Genomic DNA, 20,975 nt, shown 5'->3' on the forward strand with positions numbered 1-20,975 from the left:
CTATGAATCTGCTATTTTTTTCTGAAGTTCTTTTCCAGCTTCAAAATCAAAATCATATTCCGATATGTTTGTCGTTGCAGATTCGTTCAAAAATTTAATTATTGACTCAATGGTCCGATCTTCATCAAAAGAAATAACATCTTCTTTTCGTTTTTTCCCGGCGGGCCACATAAACATTGTTGGATATCCATCGAAGTTTGGAAAACTTTCTGGTAACTCATTTAACGTGCCATCAATCCAATAAAACTTAATTTTATCTGTCTTGTTCACAACCATTTGCGCTGTCGCATTAAGAACTGGTTTGAAATGTTTACAATGCCCACACCAAGGAGCGGTTATGACAACTAACACATCTGTATCGTTCTGGTTAACGGCTTCCTCAAAAGTGACGGCAGTTAATTGACGGAAAACAACTTCTGGTGGCTCATCTGGAAATTGGGCTGAGACCTTCGAAAAGTTGATCTTGCCATCAATTGCATCACGAACAAATGATTCAATAAAGGTGTAATTACTTTGTTTCTGGATGTTTTGAATTAACCATCGATTAGGTCCAAGATCTGTCGAATTCAATAAAAAGAAATATGGTGCTTGGGCGTTTTCAAGTGAGGCTTTCTTGATAATGCTTCTGCCTTCGTAATCATCAGCAATAACAAAATTTGCTTTATCAATAAATTCAACAGCAAGCTTGTCAAGAATGGAAATTTCTTCCTCTGCTCGTGTAGTGTTATCATCATTTGTTATGAACCCTCCAAAGAATGGTTTTTCCATGGATTTGAAAAGATTCAAATTTACGAGATGTGAATCTTTAAGATCATCAAAATTACCATTGTACGGTATAAGCTGACGATCTGAAAAACGATAAACATATACTCCTTTGTCAACTTTCATATCGAAAAATTTAAAAAGAGATGATGATGTGTTATAAAATGTTTCATCTTCTGGAATATTTTGTGGTACTTCTTCTGTGTCAACACCAATGATGTGAGCACCTTTGAGTGATAAAAATCTTCGTAACTGTTCTGGGTATTCTAAATTATTAATTTTAGGATTCATAATTTCTCGAAGCCAGCCGGCAAATTCTGTTGGAGTCGGATATTCGGCAAAATTGGATATATGTTTTCCTTGAGAAAATGCAGCAATACAAGGAGAAAATACACAATTTGCTAGGTTAGATTTCTCATAACTAGCAAGAGCAATGTTGATCTGATCACGGTACCTGTAGATACCATAGTCCATATAGTCTAAGACATAGTTATCTTTCTGAAAAATAATAACGCTTCTATTATGAGATTGAATAAATTCTTCAATTTTTGAATCATCAATTTCATCAAGGTAAGTTGCTTCTCCTATAGGATTTGGAAAACGAATTGCAAGTAAAAATGCAAAGAGCATTTTAACTCAAAGGATATTGAATTGACGTTGCTCTGTTTGGACAAATATCAATTCAAAAATATTTTGTAAAATATCTATTTCACTTGAACAAATAATATTTAATCTAACATAAGGAAATCTTGATTTTCAGTTCAGGGAAAGATGAAATTATAAGATCGGAATGATCTATATTCTTCAAATTTTCTCATAAGTAGTTTAATTTATTCAGCAGTCATAACAAAAAACAATGAAGTTATTAAATTATATGGAGGCAATTCAAATGAAAGAAGAAGAAATGATCCAAAAATCGTCGGTATTTTTACTCATTAGATTTATGATATTAATTCACAAGAAACATATTATTTAGTTGAGAAAATGATAGAAAGGAAATTAATTGATATATATATAACCAACAAATTATTAACAACAACAACAACAACATCAAAAATCAAAACAGTAAACAAAAATATAATATATGCCATTTGATAATTTTTCTTAAACAAATACTAAGAACTTTCAAAGAATGATTGGGAATTTCATAAGAAATATATTAAAGAAGGATGTAATCCAAATAAAATTGCGAAAATAATTCAAAATGGTGAAATAGAGAAATGTCATCACAACCAAATTTTAATTTTAATCAAACAATTAAACCATCACTATATGAACAATGTGATTTTATTAATGACAATGTTTCATTAATAGTGTATGCTTTGATCAATAAACGATGTATTATATCTTCTAGATAACTCTTGAAATTGAACCTTTTGAAAATTAGAAAAAAGGCATCTTGCACATGTAATTGCCTCTGATTAATTTTTTTGATACTGAATTAGGGAATGATTTCAATATTTCTAGTAACAGCAGTGTTGCATATGATTTTAAATTATTATCTTCTCTTTGAGTTGTGTTTGAAGCTGTGTTCTTTTTTTTTTGGTTTTGTTAAGAAATATATAGAAAATCCAAATTTAAAATGTTTATTTAAAAATCAAAATTGTCATTTCGGTTCCAACATGTCTGTAATGGAGACTCAAAAACAACAAAACGAATGGGAAACCATACAAACTATCAATCAAATAATTAATGATTTAAATCAGGATAATATTTCCAGTTCAGTGCAATCAATAGGTGAAATATTTGATATTTATTATCCATACTCTTTTAATTTAATTATTAGCCAAATTGTATATACGTCATTCATTACTAAATATAATAATTCAGATATATATTTAGATTTTTTAAAAGAAATTGATGCTTTTGAGGAAACCCATAAATGCAAATACAAAATTTTTGATGTTTTTTCACAATTAATTATAAAAAAGAAGTCACAAGAAACATTTTATCTTATTGAGAATATGATTCGGCAAAATTTAGTTAGTGAAGATAAAATTATAAAAAATATTACTTCAAAATATTTTGCACATCGCAAAACATTCGAAGAGAGCAAACGAAAATATATGGAACCATTTTGCAATACTTTTCTGAGACATTATGAAGAACTTTCAGAGAATGATTGGGAACTTCATAAGAAATTGATTAAAGAAGGAGTTAATCCAAATGAAATTGCAAAAATCATTCGAAATGATGAAATAGAAAAACTTCAAGAAATATCATCACAAACAAATTTTAATATTAATCAAACAATTGAGCCATCACTTTAAGAAAGGTGTTCATTTATTAATCATTGGGTTTCATTAATTGATTATGCAGCATTTTTTGGATCAGTTCAATGTTTTAAATATTTACTTATGAATGGTTCTAATATAAAAAACACAGGCAAATATGCAGTTGCAGGTGGTAATGAAGAAATCATTCATTTGTGTGAGCAGAATCATTCAACATTTAAAAATGCATATGAAACAGCAATTATATTTCATCGAAATGATATCTTTAAATATCTTATCGAAAAGCAATTCCAAATATTAAATGAAAACAAACAACAAAATATTGAAACGAAACTCAAAGATCTTGAGAATTTGGAAAAGTTATGTATCAACAACGGAAATTATGAACTTTTATCATTTTTGGTTGAAGAAGGAATGGATGTAAATTGTAATATTATTAATGAATCTGCAAATATTGGAAATTTATATCTTGTTAAACATTTTCTTCAAAACAAGCAAATTCCAAAAGATATTTTAGTTTTTTCATTGGAATCAGGAAACAATGAACTTTTAAATTATCTTCTTAAATTGGAAGGTATTAATATAAATGGTGCCAATATTTAAATATTTTATTTTCTGTTTATTTTAATAATATGATATTTTACAATAATATTTGGAAATTATTAAAAAGATTTTATACAGCACTTATGAAAGCATCTTTAAAAAATGAAATAGAAATAGTTAAATTACTTCTTAAACAAAGTGGAATTGATGTAAATGCTCAAGATATTTATATTACTTATTGAAAATTAATTTTGTAAATATTTTATCTCAAAATAATATTTGGAGATTATTCAAATTATTTAATTCAGCTCTTAGTTTAGCATCTTCAGAAGGTTATACAGAAATAGTTAGTTTACTTCTCAAACAAAAAGGAATTGAAATCAATTCTAAAGATATTTACATGTTTTATTAAACGTTTGTTTCAATAATTTTTTCATATTTTAAAATAATATTTGAAAATTATTCAAAATATTTTATACACCTCTAATAAAAGCATCTGGAAATGGTTATATTGAAATAGTTAAATTACTTCTTAAACAAAAAGAAATTGATGTTAATGTTAAAGATATTTATTCATCTAAAACATGATTTGTTTAAGAAATTTTATGCTCTATTATAAAACTTGGAATTTATTCCAAAAATTTAAAACAGCACTATTTTATGCATCTTCGAATGGTCATTTAGAAATCGTCAAATTGCTTCTTGAACAAAAAGGAATTGCTATCAATTCCATTACAATTTATTTGTTTTATTTAATATTTAATTTGATAATTTGATGTTTGATAATAATATTTCAAAGTTATTTAAAATATTTGAGACAGCACTAATAATAGCATCAGAAAAAAATTATATTGATATAGTTAAATTACTTGTTGAACAGAAAGGAATTGATATCAATTTTAAAAATATTAATTTGTTTTATTTAAAATCGATATAAATAAATTTGGGTTCTAAAATAACAATTGGAAATTACTTAAAATTAAAACGGCGCTTATGATTGCATCTATATATAATAATATTGAAATAGTTAAATTACTTCTTGAACAAAACGAAATTGATGTTAATTCCAAAGATATTTATTTGTTTTGTTTGATATTAATTATTATAATTTTGGGTTTCAAAATAATATTAGGAATTTATTTACTGTATTTGAAACAGTTTTAATAAAAACATCTAAAAAAGGTTACTTAGATATAGTTAAATTACTTATTGAACAAAAAGGAATTACTATAAATGCGAAAAATTTTTATTTGATTCGTATAATATTAAATTTATTCATTTAAAATTTCAAAATAATATTAGGAATTTATTTACTGTATTTGAAACTGCATTAATAGAAGCATCTTCAAATGGTTACTTAGATATAGTTAAATTACTTATTGAACAAAAAGGAATTGATATTAATGCAAAAGATATTCATTTGTTTTATATAATATTTGTTAATTTTGTCTGATGTATCAAAGTAATATTTGGGATTTATTCAAATTATTTGAAACAGCATTTATGAAAGCATCTAATAAAGGCTATACAGAAATAGTTAAATTATTCTTAAACAAGAGCTTTTGATCCTAATGCAAAAAACATAAGTGAAAAAGTACCAAACCCACCCCACTAATTCTTTATCAAGAATTAGACATAAAATGATGCTTATTACATATGCATATGAACATTTGAAAATATTTAAAAAATATATATTCAATAAAAAGTTGTATACATTTTAAGTTTGCACGATTAAAATATTTCACATAATGTCTGTTGAGCATTAATTTATGTTACTCTTTAGCATAATGCCAAAATTACATCACAAATCGCTAGGTTAGCGGCCAACCTTTGCAAGAAGGTCCCAACGATTGCACAAGGCGTTTGCAAACAACTTGTTGGAAGTGCACTTCCAACTCTTATCAAGATTGGAAACGGACTTTCGAACCTTAACGTCTGCAAGAAAGTTCATCTTTGCTAAGTGGAATAAATTATTTTTTTTAAAGTTATTTAGAAGATTTTGTGAAATTTCAAATTTTGATCAGTAAGAAAACGTTCTAAAATTGTCTCTGCCGACGAATTCTTTGGCTTTGGTAAGAGAATGAAACAAAAGGAACATTTCGGCATAAGAAATTGCAACAGTTTCAGTTTCGTACGTTAACAAATTGCAAATGAAGGCGCTTGTTTACAAGGCATGGAAAGCAGTTCAATTCGAGCGCCTTGAAGAACTAGAAGAGCTAGTTCCTACAAAAGTAAGTTCAAACGCATCAACTGGTGATTCAAATAATCATGTACATACATTATTAATGTGTGCTGCTGTTCATGGTTCTTATACTTGTGCAAAATATCTCATCACTAATGGCGCAAATGTTGAAGCCAAAAACTTCGCAGGATATACTGCTCTTCATTGGGCTGCTTATTCTGGAAGAATAGAAACTGTTTCATTACTCATAAAAAACGGTGCACAAATTAATTCTAAAACTGAGGATGGAAAAGAGCCCATACACATTGCCGCATATAGAGGTCACTTAAATTTTATTCTCAAATTATTATCGCTAAAAGCAGATCTTAATTCAATTGCAAGTAATGGTTGGAACTCTTTCCATTTTGCTCTTGTTTCAAATCAAAAACAAGTTTGTCGGAAACTCATTGAACTTGGAATTGATTTACATGAGAAAACATCAGAAGAAATTGTTAAACAATATAAACGCGAATGGTACAAAATGTTATTACAAAAATAAAACAAAATACAAACTAAAGCTTTTGTTTATTAAATTTTCATCATTTCATTATAAGCTTCTTCTACAGTGTTATTCAAAGAAATATTCCGAATGAAGAAATCAATTGATTTCGCATACTTATTCATTTCTTCATGAGTTAAAACACCAGAACCATACCTTAACCTGATGTAAATATCGTCTGCGACTGAGAAACTCATCAAAGAAACAATTGAACTGATATTGATCGTCTTGGCATGATGCGAAACAAAAGCATCAACAATTGGCTTTTGGATTGGTAATGCACCCATGTTAGTGATTTCAAGACCTATTCCTGGAATAGGCTTTGCATCGGACGAAACACCAAGACTTTTAATGAAGCCAAAGTGATGTTTTTCTTTGATCTTCTTTTCCATGTCTTCACGCATTAAGCGGCCAACTTCAGATAACTTCATGTCACTACTAATGTGTGATGATGGCGAAACTGCTGAGAAGCAATTTGTTAATGAATAATCGATTGATTGTTTTGGAAGGAAATTCCTAAGGTCCATACATGTACAAACTCCTCCATATTCATCAATGTGATGCTTATGAACAAAGGCAGCAAGCATATGAGACAACCATAGAGTTTCTGTGAATTTCTTGATTGATTTGGTCTTCTTATCATAACACATAAGGTCACTCATTTTAGCCTTAATTGTGAAATAACTGCCATATGGACTATCCGCTTTCGGGTTTCCATTTGTGGAAATTCTAGTGATGTATGGATCGCAATTCCATGGTTGTACAATTGGCGCTTTGTCGATCTCACTTGAAAAGATGTCTTCTGCCTTCAAAGGTAGAATATTTTTGCTTTTTACTTGATCATTCAAGTGGGAAACAATATATTTAAAATACCCACCATCACTACAAAGGTGATTAATATTCAAAACAACAAAATCTTTGCCTGCAGCTACAGAGGCCAATGCCTTATTGAAAGGTTTTGTATAATTTATTGCGGTGAAATTTGCGGCTTCTTGAAGCGTTTTGATTTTACTTGGCAAAAAATATACAGGAACCTCTTCGCAATGTGTAATCATTAGGTCTCCATGTGTTCGTGTGTGGAGAGGAACCACAATTCTTGTGAGCTTATGAGCTATATCATTAACATATTTCGGATTTTCAACCTTAAGCGCCAATTGAAGCATTGTAGCAGCATTGATATCAAAATAATCAGAAGGCCTCAATTTGCGGTAAGATGGTGATGTACAAGACATAAATTGAAGATGGTTGTGATCGTTTTTTAGGCTCTGAAATTTCTGAGTGGAAAATTCCGTTTTTGTTTAATTGAATTAAAACGACTGTTATTTTGATAAGTTTATATTATTTTGAAAGAGCCAGCCGATGGCCTCGTGAGGGTTTTTCATTGGCAAATGAACGTCGCTAAATCTTCCATGGAATCAAATTTGATTTTAATCAATTTTTAGTAATAATTCAATATCATATTTCATGTGTATTATTTATTACAATCAAACTCTTAAATGTATTATTTTTTTTTTTATTATTGAACATTTTAATGAATCTTTTCGAAAATTTATTCTTATAAAAATGCATTTCCGTTACAAATTATTACTTCACTTCTCAGAAAAAACAAATGTTAAAAATTTCTTTTAATCAAATTATTACATATTTTGGAGAAAAACAATAATAACAAAACCTTAACTCAATAATACGACAATACTTCATTAAGGTCAAACATTTCTTGTAGTTCTTTCGGCATTGGCGACTCCCCAAACAATTCCTTCTTCATGTTTTCGTCGAGATCTTCAATTCCCGACATGTATTGCATGTCAACGAATCCGAAGCATGGCTCGAAATATGTGTGGCTTGTGATTGCGTGGCATTCACTATGTGTTAATTCCTCATTTTCTTTATTCATATCTTCAAATTTCTTCTGAACCTCTTCCAATTTCTTGGAAACATCATTGTTATTTATGTCAATGAATGTTATGATTGAACCATTACGTGTTGTGCCACAAATCATTTCGAAGTTGGTTTCAATCGGTAACGGTCGCCACGCCGATAGACTTGTCACATTTTCGCCGATAGAATAGCGACCGTTTGTTATGACTTTGTCCTTTTCAAATGATAAATGATATACATTTCCTCGGCAATCACTTACGATGAAAGAAGACCTTATGCTGCATCCAGTTATTAGGAACTTTGGAAGATAATCAGTAGCCAAACAATTCAAATTGAAGTCAAATAGAATCACTGATTTAAAGGCATCAACAACACATAAACAATCACTTCCTAGTAACAAATCAGAAGCTATCATTAATGCATCTGCTTCTTTCATGAAAGAAAGAGATCCATCTTCTTTCATACAATATTTTTGAATTGTTGATCCAACAGTAACATAAACGAATCCTTCTTCATATACGATACTTGTTGGGATACTTTTAACGACAACCTTTTGTTCAAGTTCCTTTCCATTTTGAAATATTATTATCATTCCATCTTCACATAAACGATCTTTTGGTTCCTCCAATCCTCCCACGCAAACCAGTACGTATGATTGGCCATGAAAATCGAATGAACAAAGGTAATTTACGGTGAACTTTTCATCCACCGTTAAACATCCAATCTTCTCTAAACGGTTTGTGTCAAATAATTGAATGGTGTTGTCAAATGTTGTTGCTATCTCACGACCGTTAACGATGTAAATTCCGTCAAACGTTCTCTCGACATGTTTTTGGCAAATTTGTATCAGATGCGGATTCGAAACTTCGCCGATGGTAACATTCTCATCATGTAAGATACAAATTTGATCATTTAAGTTGACACCTTTGATTGATTTACCACAATTTATTGGGTAAACGTCTATTTTCATGTTTTTATTTAATTTGATCAAATTTGATTCGTTTGAAGCAACGAATACAAATGAATCATTTAACACTTTAACAGGTAAAATTGTGACGTTTGTATGCGATGTATTCACTCGATCGATTTCATTGATTCTTCCATTTTCATTTATTTCAAATGCTATGATGTAACCATTTGATGTACCAAAGTATAAAATGGATTCCATTTCACATATGGAACGAACAACAAGTTGTAAATTATATGTCTTGCATTCTTCTATTTTATTATCTTCTTTAAGTTTAAATATATGAATTGATAATTCATTCCATAATGAGATAATTATGAAGTTATTACTAGTGATAAATAATGATCCAACTTCTCCATTAATTTCAACTTGATCTTGTTCTTCAAATTTATCATCATTAAATATTATAGATTTTAATTTATTATCATTTGTTACAACTATAATTTTATTATTATTTGCATACGCATTTTGAATGTCAATATCAAATTTCAATGGTTTATCGTTATCGTCGTCTTTAAACGCATTTAAACGGTCTTTGCATATTTGTATGTAATAACCGTTGTAACCGTAGAAGAAAATCGTTGGTTGATCAGCAATGAAATTGGAATTATTTGTGACTTCATTATCTTTAAACAAAACAGAACTATTTTGTGTTGAAACAACTATGTAATTATTAAAGACAAAAATGTTTTCACCTATAAAATCAATAATCGAAGTTGGAAAATAAGAAAATCCATAACCAATCGAATAAAGTTTATCTTGTCCACATATAATTAATTTATCAAGTCCTTGAATTGTATGTGGGACAACAACATGTCGCGTTGGAGACATTATTTCATTTGGAAAGATTTGTCGATAATCATTAGTTTGGAAATCATATAAATAAACGATGTTAAATTGTGACATACAAATAAATTGTGTTTGTGAAATAGTAATGAGATCATCAAATATGATTTGTGGTGCGTTTTGGAGTTCAGCAAGACTTTCGCCGTTGTATCGTAAAACCGTAAAATCTTCTAAACAAATTATTATATCGTCATTGAAAAAGTGAGATGAAAAGAGGTTGGTTTTAAGTGGAAACTCTTTCAGCTTCTCTGCATCTTTGTAAACATAAAACTTATCCTGTGAAAAGAGATAATAATAATTGGAATCAGCTAGAAAAACTTCAATGATTTCTGGAATTGCAATTTCGGTCAATAATTGGCTACAATTGGATGATTGCGATTTTATAGCTTCTGGAACTTTACTGAGTTCCAACTTTTTGATGGAGTTCGAAACATCAAAGGTTACTAATTCTTCATTGATTCCATACATGGATAATGGAACATAATGATCAAAATGAATGGTATTTATATCAATTGTTTCACCAAATTGAAGAGCTGTTAATGTGTTTGGATATAAGGAAATAAAAAGGAAATTTTGAATTAATAAAAAACATGGTGGAATTCGATTAGGTTGAACATTTGGTATTCTAGCACCTTTTAAAACTATTTTGCTAATCGGTACTTCGTCTTCAGGGTTTCCAGTATATGAAAAAATTATTAATGTCGTATTAGTTGTAACAACAATAATACTTTCACTTTGGCTATTTGGTAACTTGAAACTACTAGCATATTTAACTGTGGCCTCTATAGGAATTTCAAGATCTGGTTCAGTATCTTGTTCGAATAATAGTGATGAATAATATTGAATTGAATGTGGTCTTACAATGCAAAGATGCTTTTCTGTTTCAGATATGAAATTGCCATAAGAGCTATAAATTATGGATCCAGAGCTCTTATTTACATTGATGAAAAGAGATGACATAAAATTATCACTTAATATTAAGTGAACAGTGAAAAAATTGACTACAATGTGCGTATCGTAATTTCCTTTGATTCTATCGTCCTGTAGTGTTTGTCTGTTCCTTTGATATAACAAATAAAAGAAAAATAATCTAATTTGAATTATTATTTAATCTATACTCTGGAATATGTGGCTTCATTTCTTAAGTTTAATTAAACAATTACAATAAAAAAAAATAATTAGTCTTGGCTAATGAAATAAAAAAACGTAAGATTACAATAGGTTCGTATTTATTTAGTTCTGCTTTCTTTTTTTGGAAGATTTGTTTGTATTTGTTGATGAAGATGTGGGAATTTTTGACATTTTTGTAGCTGCCCATTTTATATAAACAACAACAGGAATGCTGAATAAAATACAAGTTGTGATGCAAACAGGGTGAACAATAAATGATACAATTAAAGCAACAATTTCACATAATGCAAGTTCAATCCATCCGAGCTTATTGTCTCCACGAGCAGCTCTGGTGTTACCAACAAAAATAATTAAGAAAAAGAAAAGAATTGCTCCGAAAAATCCACCAAGAAATGTAGCTTCAGCCTTCATTCTGAAAACTTTACGAAGCGCGATCATGAGAACAGCGAGAACTGCTGCACATATCCCAGAAAGTCTCTTTGATGATTCGACTGTTGGCGCATTCATTTGTGGCCAATTTTAAACGGTTGACGATGGAATTCCAAAATTTAATTTTCGTGGAAATATATTATTTCCTACTTATTATAAAAATCTTTAGGAATTTCCAAAAAAATATTTAAAAAAATTTATTATATCTTGAAATCAAATATTAATTTAAATTACAAAATCGCTCTGATTGTATTATATTTCCGCAACATCATACTAAACCTTAAAAGTTATTTTCTTTGGAGGAGAATTTGTAGACTGTGATGGCATAAAAGTAATGTTTTGTTCAAGGAATTTCAAAAGATCTTTCGGAAAATTTGTTTTCGCAAATTTAGAAGTCACAAGCTCTGGTTTCGATTCGTTTTTATATTTTACTATGTACATTGCTTGGTCATTTTCGAATGTGATTCCCAAAATTTCAGATGGCTTTTTAAAAGCAGCTGCTCTCGCCTTATTTTTTGCCAAACTTTCTTCGAATTCTGTGATGATTTTCAAATCTTCTTGATCTTTGATTTGATCTAAGTTAATCCATTTACCATTTTTCTTGTCTTTAATGGTTACAAGATATTGAATGTTATCTTGAGAATTCTTTTTTCTTTTAACAGATTCAATATTTAGAGTGACTGGAAGCGAAGCTTTTGATTCGGCCTCCATTTATTTCACAAAAAATTGAATTCACATTTCATTTTAAATAGTTTACATAAATAAGAGAAGACGAATGTGAAAAAATGTTTACTCTGTTATGACAGATACTTCAACGTGAACTTCTGGCTCGAGTCCGATTTGTGTAACTTGCTTGACAGCAGCGGGTGTTCCTACAAAATCAATAACTCTCTTATATATACGAAGTTCCAAATGATCATATGTTTCGGTACCATTACCACATGGTGCACGACGTGTTGTAATCCTAAGGCGGCGGCGTGGCATTGGAATTGGTCCACGAACTTTGAGATGTTCAGCCTTTAATTTTTGAACCAAATTGTTGCATACTTTTTGGAGATTTGGAAGTTTTGAAGATGTGATTGTAAGGCGAATGCGTTGTGTATTTTGAATTTGTGTAGTTTCTTTCTTTTCGTCTCCTGTTGGAATGCTCATTCTTAAAAGGAAGGCCAAACAAACACTGTGAATTTCCTTAATTAAGGTATTAAACGTTCTCCTTCCAAAAGTGTCATGCACTTTTTTATTTCAGGAAGTTACAAATGTCTGATTGGCTTGATAACCTTATTGCTACGCATGGATCTGGCCTTTCTGGTGAAGAAGAAGATGAAGAAAATATACCAATAACTGTTCCTAATCCAATAAAATTAAATACATCAAAAGAAAATATTCAATTACTTCATTTAAATTTCGAAAAGTCAACGAACGAAAACTCTTTTAAAGATGATGAAAAATCAGAAGAATCAACTTTAGATGAAATAAAGAAAGAAAAAATTAATTCAAGATTTCAATTTTCAGGAAAAGGTACAAAAGAAATGTCATTGTTTGCAAATTCTGCAAATGCTATGTTGCGTAAACAAGAAAGCGCATATAGTTCGGTTCTTATTCAAACATCTAAATCTTTAGAAAAAACTATTATCAATACTTCACGACCTATACAGACAGTTGGTGAACTTGGAAAAATTTCTCTTGAAGTAAAGACTAAGTTTATTGGGATTCAACAGAAAATAATGTCTCTTGAGCCATTATGCCAAATGAAATCACAATAAAAAGTGTTAACATTTAAGGCCAAACGAAGCGAATTAAATGTATTGCAAAATGTATAATTTAAAATTGTAAAAAAAAAATCAAACTTTTAATTTTTCAAAAATTGAGAATTCATTAAATTTCTTGTTTTACTCAATAAGGTTTCCAAGCAACATGTTACATTATTTAGTGTAAATAAATTTATTAATTATTTAAAAAAATTAAGAAATAAAGTGAAAGGATTTTTGTTTATTAAAATCATCTCGTTACAAATATAAAAAAAAAAACTTTTTATAATTCAGATTCCGGAATATATTTTTCAAATTCTTGTAGAACTCTAAGTTTCTCCTCAACATCCTCAAGCTTCTTTCCTTTTGCTTGTTCTATTATCTTTTTTAGGATGGAAATTCCTCTTTTAATTTCCGATTCCCCTTTTTCGATTACACTTTTCATAACAGAAATTACGAATTCGGAATTTGCAAAATTTTTAGTCTTTTCCAACACTTCTTTTTTATTTGAATTATTCATGAACTCTTTTATAAGTTCAGATAATTCGAAACTAATTTGTTGGAGTGCCCCAGTTTTTGTTCGTTGCTTTGAGCACTTTTCGTTTACAAAATTGAGAAGAAAAGGAAGTTCACGAGTGCCAACGTAATCAAACACGTTGTTACCTTTGTAGATACGTATTATTGGGGCTTCTTGGATACCAAGTTGGAAACAGAAAGTAACATTAAAGCTACAATTAACAAGACCAAAACTCATATCTGTTTCTTTGGAAAAAATAAAAGAGAGTTCTTCAATGGTGGGATATAAAAGCTCTGACATACGGTCACGTGATTGTATAAATGTGACAACTTTGCAATTGTTAGTTCCAAGAAAAGTGGAATAATTATTATATGAAAATCTTTGTAAATGTGAAGGAGGAAGTGTTACCTTTGCTTTGCTGTTCTTTAATAGAAACATTGCAACAGCATAAAAGCTGTGTTCATTTGTAAAATCAAGAGGATGTTTAGAATGTGGTCGAAAAAGACGAAATCCAGGAATTGGTTCAAAAAACTTTTTTTGACATATGTCATACTTGGAGCAATTTATGGTGAGCAGCTCTATATCAAGAGCGACTGATGCAATGCGCTTCATTATTTCTAAGCCTTCATGTGAGCTTTCTGAATTATAAAAATAGACAAGGGTTGAGTAGGTTTTTGGATCTAATAAGTTCTCATGATTTTCATTATATTCTTGTAGAATTGATAAGGAACAAGAGAAAAGAAGAAGAAGCATGATTTTTCATATCACATTTCATTTTGATAAAAGTGGCATAACCAAGTTTTTGACCACCTTGTCTGATCAAAAATCAAAGAAAATCTAGATGTTTTTATGGTTTAAAGGAAGTGTAATTTCATTTATATTTTTGGATATTAACATCTAAATTGAAATTAAATATCTTCAGTAATTTTACTTTTTTAAGTTTAAACTTTATAATTCGTTGAGAATAGATGACCATTTATCTTTCAAATGATCTTTTGGTTTTTATATTGATCATTCAAATTTTTTGGCTAGCTGAAAGATACGTTATTTACAAGTGAGCACGATAGACATTTTAAGGTAAAAACGATCATTCGAAAAAATTTCAAAGAAATGATTTTTGGCAGGCGTTGTCAAATTTAGTATTTTATACAACCACGTAAAATTATCAAAAAGTTATCACTCGAATTTTGTCAACTTTACATTTATGTAAAGTATTCATATATTTCCATTGAAGGGTCTACGCTTCCAAACATGATGTTTTTTGCAATAATAGAGAAAAATAATAATTATTATAGGGTTGTCAACGGAAGAAAAAAAATGACATTTGGGAAAAAAAAAATTCTTGCTTGGGAGAAACGATAGAAGCAATTATGGAATACGTTTAAATAAACGGTTTTTTTGAATAACTGCGCCAGTGAAGATGATTAAAGCCTAAAAAAAAACAGCGATTTTAGAAACTAGAAGAAAAAAGCTTTGCTTCTTCTAGGGCTTTATCTGTTCTAAGATCTGATCGAACCTTTTGAAGCCTCGAAAATGCTCGTTCTACTGCGGCTTCAGTGGATTGTATCAATAAGATCTGCTGTCCGATTATTGCGAATGGTCTCCAATTTACGATTGTATACAATACACTGAAATATCCATAAGACGAAGTCTTATCGCTTGGATAAAATGGAAGCTGATCGCCACTCAATGTGAACGAATCAATAAACTTGCATGAAACTTTTTCGATATCTTCATCTGAATAATTATGCATGTGACAAATCTTCGTCATTCGCTCCAACAAACTTTGTAATGAAACATCTGCTTCAACGTTTGAATTTTCGAGGTTTTCATTTAGTACAGCAAAATAATCAAATTCTTCTTCGACCTCTTCTTTTTCTTGTACTTCAATAGGTTCAATTTCACCTCCGGTTATCATTCCATCAAATACTAAATTCTCGTCAATTTCAATTTGATTATGATCTTCTTCTAATTGCGCATTAAATCGTTTAATGCTATTTAGTAGCATCTTGTCGTTTTGTTCAAGTTTAAGTTTTTGATTTAAGTTACTAGTATCCACATTTCTTTGGGCAACTTCGACTTCTTTTGCATATTCTCTTCCTTGTAACGTGAGATAGTATGAAATTCTAATTAATTGATAATCTTCTGTCGTTTGCAATCTTCTGATAATTTTATTATGAATATGATCATAATTAAATGTCGTATCATTATAATTATTGATTTCAGAATAAAAATCAGGCAAACTAAGAATAAGTGGATAAATGTTTGACGCAGGGAAATGATCTTATTCAATTGTTTTTATTAGTCTCATGGAAGGGAATAATAAAAGAGTTGTATTTGAAATTACATTTTTCAGCATGAACTTGATGAAGCTTAAATCATCATCACTATTGAACAGATTTGTATTATTTAATATTTGTTTGATTTTACCAATTCTACGAATTCCCCATTCACAAATCTCAAATGTATTAAACCATCTTGTTGAACAAAATCCGGGACATACTTCTCGCATTGTTGAACTGATTGGTTTGGATCGAAAAATTTTCGAAAATCTCGAAATATAATCTTGAATCATTGACAAATTGTCCGATTGAAATGTGTCTTTGATACCTAATGCTATTGTATGTGCAAGGGGTGACTTAAAAAATACCCAAAACATACACACTTTTGGACGGTTATCGACTCAATTTTTGACTTTTTGAACTGTTGTATAATTACAACAAGAAAAAAATCAAAAATTTTAAAATTAAAAAATTCTCGAAAAAATAAAATTATTTATTTTAAAATAATAATATCAAAAACATAATATATATAAGTAGAAAATATATTATATATTATACATTATACATTATCCATTATCCATTATCCATTATACATTATCCATTATATATTATACATCACATTATATATTATACATTACATTATATATTATACATCACATTATATATTATACATTACATTATATATTATACATTACAATGTCTATAATACATTACATTATATGTTATACATTACATTATATATTATACGTTTCATTTTATAAAGTGTGTTAAATAAACAAAAGTTATTAATATAAAATTAAAATTAAATCATTATTTGCTTACAAAATTCAAGTATTATTTTTTGTCAATCTGACATTTTATATTTTATCAGAATTATCCTGACAAAAATAGGAAGTATCCAAAAAAAAATTGAATAGGTGATATTTTCTCACAATTCCTAGTTATTTGGATACTCATTCAAAAATGGCATCATGAAAAAGAAAATTTTTTTAAATAAAATCATATACATAGAATATTTTAATAAAAATAATATACCACCATATGTTTTAACATATGGAGAATTTGATTATGATATTTATTTTTTAAAATTTTTTTATATTTTTTAATCTGCATTAATTACATCAAAAATTATTTTTTCTTCATTATATGCCATAAAATATATTTTCTACTTATATATATTATGTTTTTGATATTATTATTTTAAAATAAATAATTTTATTTTTTCGAGAATTTTTTAATTTTAAAATTTTTGATTTTTTTCTTGTTGTAATTATACAACAGTTCAAAAAGTCAAAAATTGAGTCGATAACCGTCCAAAAGTGTGTATGTTTTGGGTATAAAATTAGACTTTTCTATGTGCAATACATGGGAAAAAAATAATTGGATAATTGTTCTCATGCATTGATGTAAACTGAAATGAATTTTGTGATTCTGGATCAATGGCTGATTTTTGTACTGGTAGGTTGTCCGCAGTGATCGATCCAATTGCAACGTTGTATGATTTTAATTGATCAATAATATTAATAACAACATCTTTATAGTTCTGTAAATTCCCAATAAAATTTCTATTTGCTGAAATTATTAGTGGTTCTAGGTCTAATGCTATAGGGTTTGAAACTATTGCTATTAAATAAAAAACGCCATGATTCATCCCAGCATCAATCACTAAAGAATTAAAAGGAAACAAAGAATACTTCTGAAGTGTGGCCTTTTTGTTGATTTTCGCATATTGGCAGAAGTTTTTTCTCAGTGTGTTTCTTGAGTTGAATGTAAATAATGATTCGATTTCTGCGTTTGGATTACTTTGGCCCAGCTGAATACACATCCTGAAATCATACATTTGAGGACTTGATGCAGCATTGATTGAAAGATCTAGATATGCGATTAAAGAGTAGAATTGAACATCTATATTTTTGGAAATTTTTGTTATGCATTAATAATTTTCAAGAGGGGAATCATAGGCATGTTTGTGTTGTGTTGGCTTGGGGCGATCAGTCCTCATTTTGTATGAACATTGAATAACTTTGCCATAGATATTTTTGGTATGTCTACATTGGTAATAAGTATGCTTTTAATCAGAATTGATTTCGGTTTATCTCAATTATTCCCAGGTTTTTGACAGCTCAAATAAACGGTTATCTCCCGGGGGATAAGATGGGGGAAAAGTGGGAGGCAAAGTGGGAGATCCTCAGGAATAGTGGGAGAACAAAATCTTATTTAAATGCCAGTTTTCAATTTTGAATGATAGGAGCAAAGAATTCTCCCACTTTTCTCCCACTTTTCTCCCATAATTGAAATTCAACTCCGATACGGTGAGCTATCGTACTCGCAGAACGATCAATTTCCTATGAATATGAGGCGACCGTTAGAATCGAGGGAAAAAATTTGGAAAGAAAAAAGACACTTTTTACTAGAGTACGTTAATACTAAACGATTAATGTCTATACATAAATTCCTTATCGTTTCTCCCATTTCTCCCACCTTATTAAAGTGGGGCGGGAGAAAAAACTACAAATGGGAGAAATTTGACAACCCTAATTATTATTTTTAATTCCATAAATAATATAATTCACATTCTTCGGGTATGATGAATGATGCTTTTGGATTTGAATAGAAAATTTTTGCTGTATCGTATATGTCATTTTTTATTTCCATAGAATATCTCAGCCGAAATTATTTTTATTGAAACACATTTGAATGAGCAGATATTTTCTCACAAACATGAAAATAATTGAATAGGCATTGAAAAGCATGCTTTGTTTGCATGGTTTACAAAATCGAAAAACCCGATACTTTCAAGGAATTCCTTTTAAATCCAAAAGCACCATTCATCATACCCCATTCTTCATAATTCATATAAAATCCAAAAAAATCACATAAATATATTATGGAGAAAAAATCTCTGATCTCATTGCTATATTTTTTGATTCATAATTAGCAAAAATGACTTGTTCCATTATGAAAATTAATTTTGCCATAACTCAACGCGTTTATCAAAAAAAAAAAACGCATTTGATAAGAAATTCAATATTGAAGTAAAACATTTAAAGTCATGACTTTTGACGCCGTGAATAGAAAATTGAAAGATCGGAATTTTCTATGGAAAGGAAGTTTTTCAATTCACTAATTCATTTCATAATCTCTTCTCGCACATGACCTCCATATTATTAGCATTGCTTACAACTTTCCACAAGTTTGGTTCTTTAAATTTCTCGGTGGAAAGTTTCCAACATGAAATAACACACAATCATTTTATTACATTGTTATCAAAATTTTCAGTCATTTTTATCATATTTATATTATTTTCACAAAGTTGCATCAAATCTTCCCACATTGCTCGAAAATCAAATCATTATAAGATTATAAAACAAAATAATATTAACATTTTGTTTTCATTTTTCTTTGTTATTTTTTTATCGCATAATTTTTGCAAGATAACTAACTTTCCTGGTTCACCAATAATCATTGATGAACAAGGAGATTTTAGCAAACTTATTAATGAAGTTGAAATCTCCAGGATGGTAATGCTGAATATTGAAGGCACTATTACACATATTGAACCTTTTTCAGCTAAATCTTTTACAAATTTAGTTCAAGTTGTTGTGTATGCGTCAATTGAATCGATCGATTCAAAAGCATTTGAAGGTTCATCCATTATGAATATTGAATTTAAAGCGACTGAAAAATTTAAAACTATTGATAGCTCTGCTTTTCAAGGTTGTTCAGAATTAAACATGATTGTCCTTGAATCCGTTGAAACAATTGGTCAATATGCCTTCCAGGGTTGCTCAAAACTCACAAGTTTTGAGTCTTCAACTGTCAAAACAATTGGTCAATATGCCTTTAAGAGTTGCACAGAATTAACTTCGATAGACTTTCAATCTGCTGAAACAATTGGTCAATATACCTTTAATAAGTGTTCAAAATTAAATAAAGTAATTCTTCCATCTGTCAAAACAATTGGTCAATATGCATTTCAGGGTTTATCAGAATTTATTTCGATTAATTTTCCATATGCTGAAACAATTGGTCAAAGTGCTTTTCAGTCTTGTAAAGGATTAAAAGAAGTAGGATTGAATTCATTAATTGAAATCAATGAAAGTGCTTTTCAAGATTGTTCTTCTTTGAACTCAATAATGTTTGGAGATAGTAATTTGGAAATAATTCCTTCTTTCTGTTTTAAAGGGTGTTATTCATTAAAAAGCATTAATTTTCCAGATACTGTTACTGAAATTAAACATGAAATATTTTATAAATGCAATTTAGAATCAGTTACATTTGGAAAAAATTTAGTTCGAATTGGTAAATTTGCATTTCATTATTGCCCACTTAAAAGCATTGAATTACCTGATACAGTTCAAGAAATTAGAAATGATGCATTTTCAAACTGCCAACAATTAACATCTGCAACACTTGGAACCAGTTTAAAAAGTTTACATGAAAGGGTATTTCAAAATTGTAATATGTTACAAAACATTTCAGTTCTTAATAATATTGTAGATATTAAAGATGAAGCATTTTCTCTTTCTGGATTGAATACAGTTACATTTGGAAATAACTTAGTAACTCTAGGTCAAAATGTATTTTTGGGTTCTAAATTAGAACACATTATATTGCCTGATAGTCTTACTGTAATTAAATTGGGAACATTTCAAAACTGTCAAAATTTGGTATCAGTTACACTTGGAAATAACGTAGAAACAATTGAATATTATGTATTTTATGCTTGCGATTATTTAACAACCATTAAAATTCCTGGTTCTGTTACTTCAATTCAAAGAAAAGCATTTGCATTTTGCTCTAGGCTAAAATGTGTTTATTATTATGGAACAAATGAACCAAATTGTGGTAGTGATATATTTTTAATGTGTAATCAATTCCAATATGTTATGACAATGAATACATATAAAAGTCAAAC

General features: G+C 29.1%; 7 protein-coding genes across 7 annotated transcripts; 1 reads left to right on the top strand and 6 right to left on the bottom strand.

Moving 5' to 3' along the window:
- GO595_007155 (Thioredoxin family protein) lies at positions 1-1,392 on the bottom strand (the record flags this gene model as incomplete). Its single annotated transcript, XM_067920588.1, has 1 exon — positions 1-1,392. The coding sequence occupies one exon, from the start codon at positions 1,390-1,392 to the stop codon at positions 1-3; it is 1,392 nt and encodes a 463-aa protein (XP_067772674.1).
- Positions 1,393-5,689: 4,297 nt separating this feature from the next.
- On the top strand, positions 5,690-6,259 carry GO595_007156 (CChain C, consensus ankyrin repeat; the record flags this gene model as incomplete). The annotated part of the gene is made up of 1 exon (XM_067920589.1): positions 5,690-6,259. The coding sequence occupies one exon, from the start codon at positions 5,690-5,692 to the stop codon at positions 6,257-6,259; it is 570 nt and encodes a 189-aa protein (XP_067772675.1).
- Positions 6,260-6,288: 29 nt separating this feature from the next.
- GO595_007157 (uncharacterized protein) lies at positions 6,289-7,491 on the bottom strand (the record flags this gene model as incomplete). Its single annotated transcript, XM_067920590.1, has 1 exon — positions 6,289-7,491. One exon carries the CDS (start codon positions 7,489-7,491, stop codon positions 6,289-6,291), a length of 1,203 nt encoding a protein of 400 aa, XP_067772676.1.
- Positions 7,492-7,937: 446 nt separating this feature from the next.
- On the bottom strand, positions 7,938-9,305 carry GO595_007158 (uncharacterized protein; the record flags this gene model as incomplete). The annotated part of the gene is made up of 1 exon (XM_067920591.1): positions 7,938-9,305. The coding sequence occupies one exon, from the start codon at positions 9,303-9,305 to the stop codon at positions 7,938-7,940; it is 1,368 nt and encodes a 455-aa protein (XP_067772677.1).
- A 1,878-nt stretch (positions 9,306-11,183) lies between these two features.
- Positions 11,184-11,588, bottom strand: GO595_007159 (protein KRTCAP2-like; the record flags this gene model as incomplete). The annotated part of the gene is made up of 1 exon (XM_067920592.1): positions 11,184-11,588. The coding sequence occupies one exon, from the start codon at positions 11,586-11,588 to the stop codon at positions 11,184-11,186; it is 405 nt and encodes a 134-aa protein (XP_067772678.1).
- Positions 11,589-12,299: 711 nt separating this feature from the next.
- Positions 12,300-12,662, bottom strand: GO595_007160 (40S ribosomal protein S20; the record flags this gene model as incomplete). Its single annotated transcript, XM_067920593.1, has 1 exon — positions 12,300-12,662. One exon carries the CDS (start codon positions 12,660-12,662, stop codon positions 12,300-12,302), a length of 363 nt encoding a protein of 120 aa, XP_067772679.1.
- A 2,563-nt stretch (positions 12,663-15,225) lies between these two features.
- Positions 15,226-15,783, bottom strand: GO595_007161 (uncharacterized protein; the record flags this gene model as incomplete). The annotated part of the gene is made up of 1 exon (XM_067920595.1): positions 15,226-15,783. The coding sequence occupies one exon, from the start codon at positions 15,781-15,783 to the stop codon at positions 15,226-15,228; it is 558 nt and encodes a 185-aa protein (XP_067772680.1).
- Between the last annotated feature and the right edge of the window lie 5,192 nt (positions 15,784-20,975).

The sequence above is a fragment of the Histomonas meleagridis genome (genome assembly GCF_020186115.1).
Source record: "Histomonas meleagridis strain 2922-C6/04-10x chromosome Unknown contig_51, whole genome shotgun sequence".
NCBI classification, from domain to species: domain Eukaryota; phylum Parabasalia; order Tritrichomonadida; family Dientamoebidae; genus Histomonas; species Histomonas meleagridis.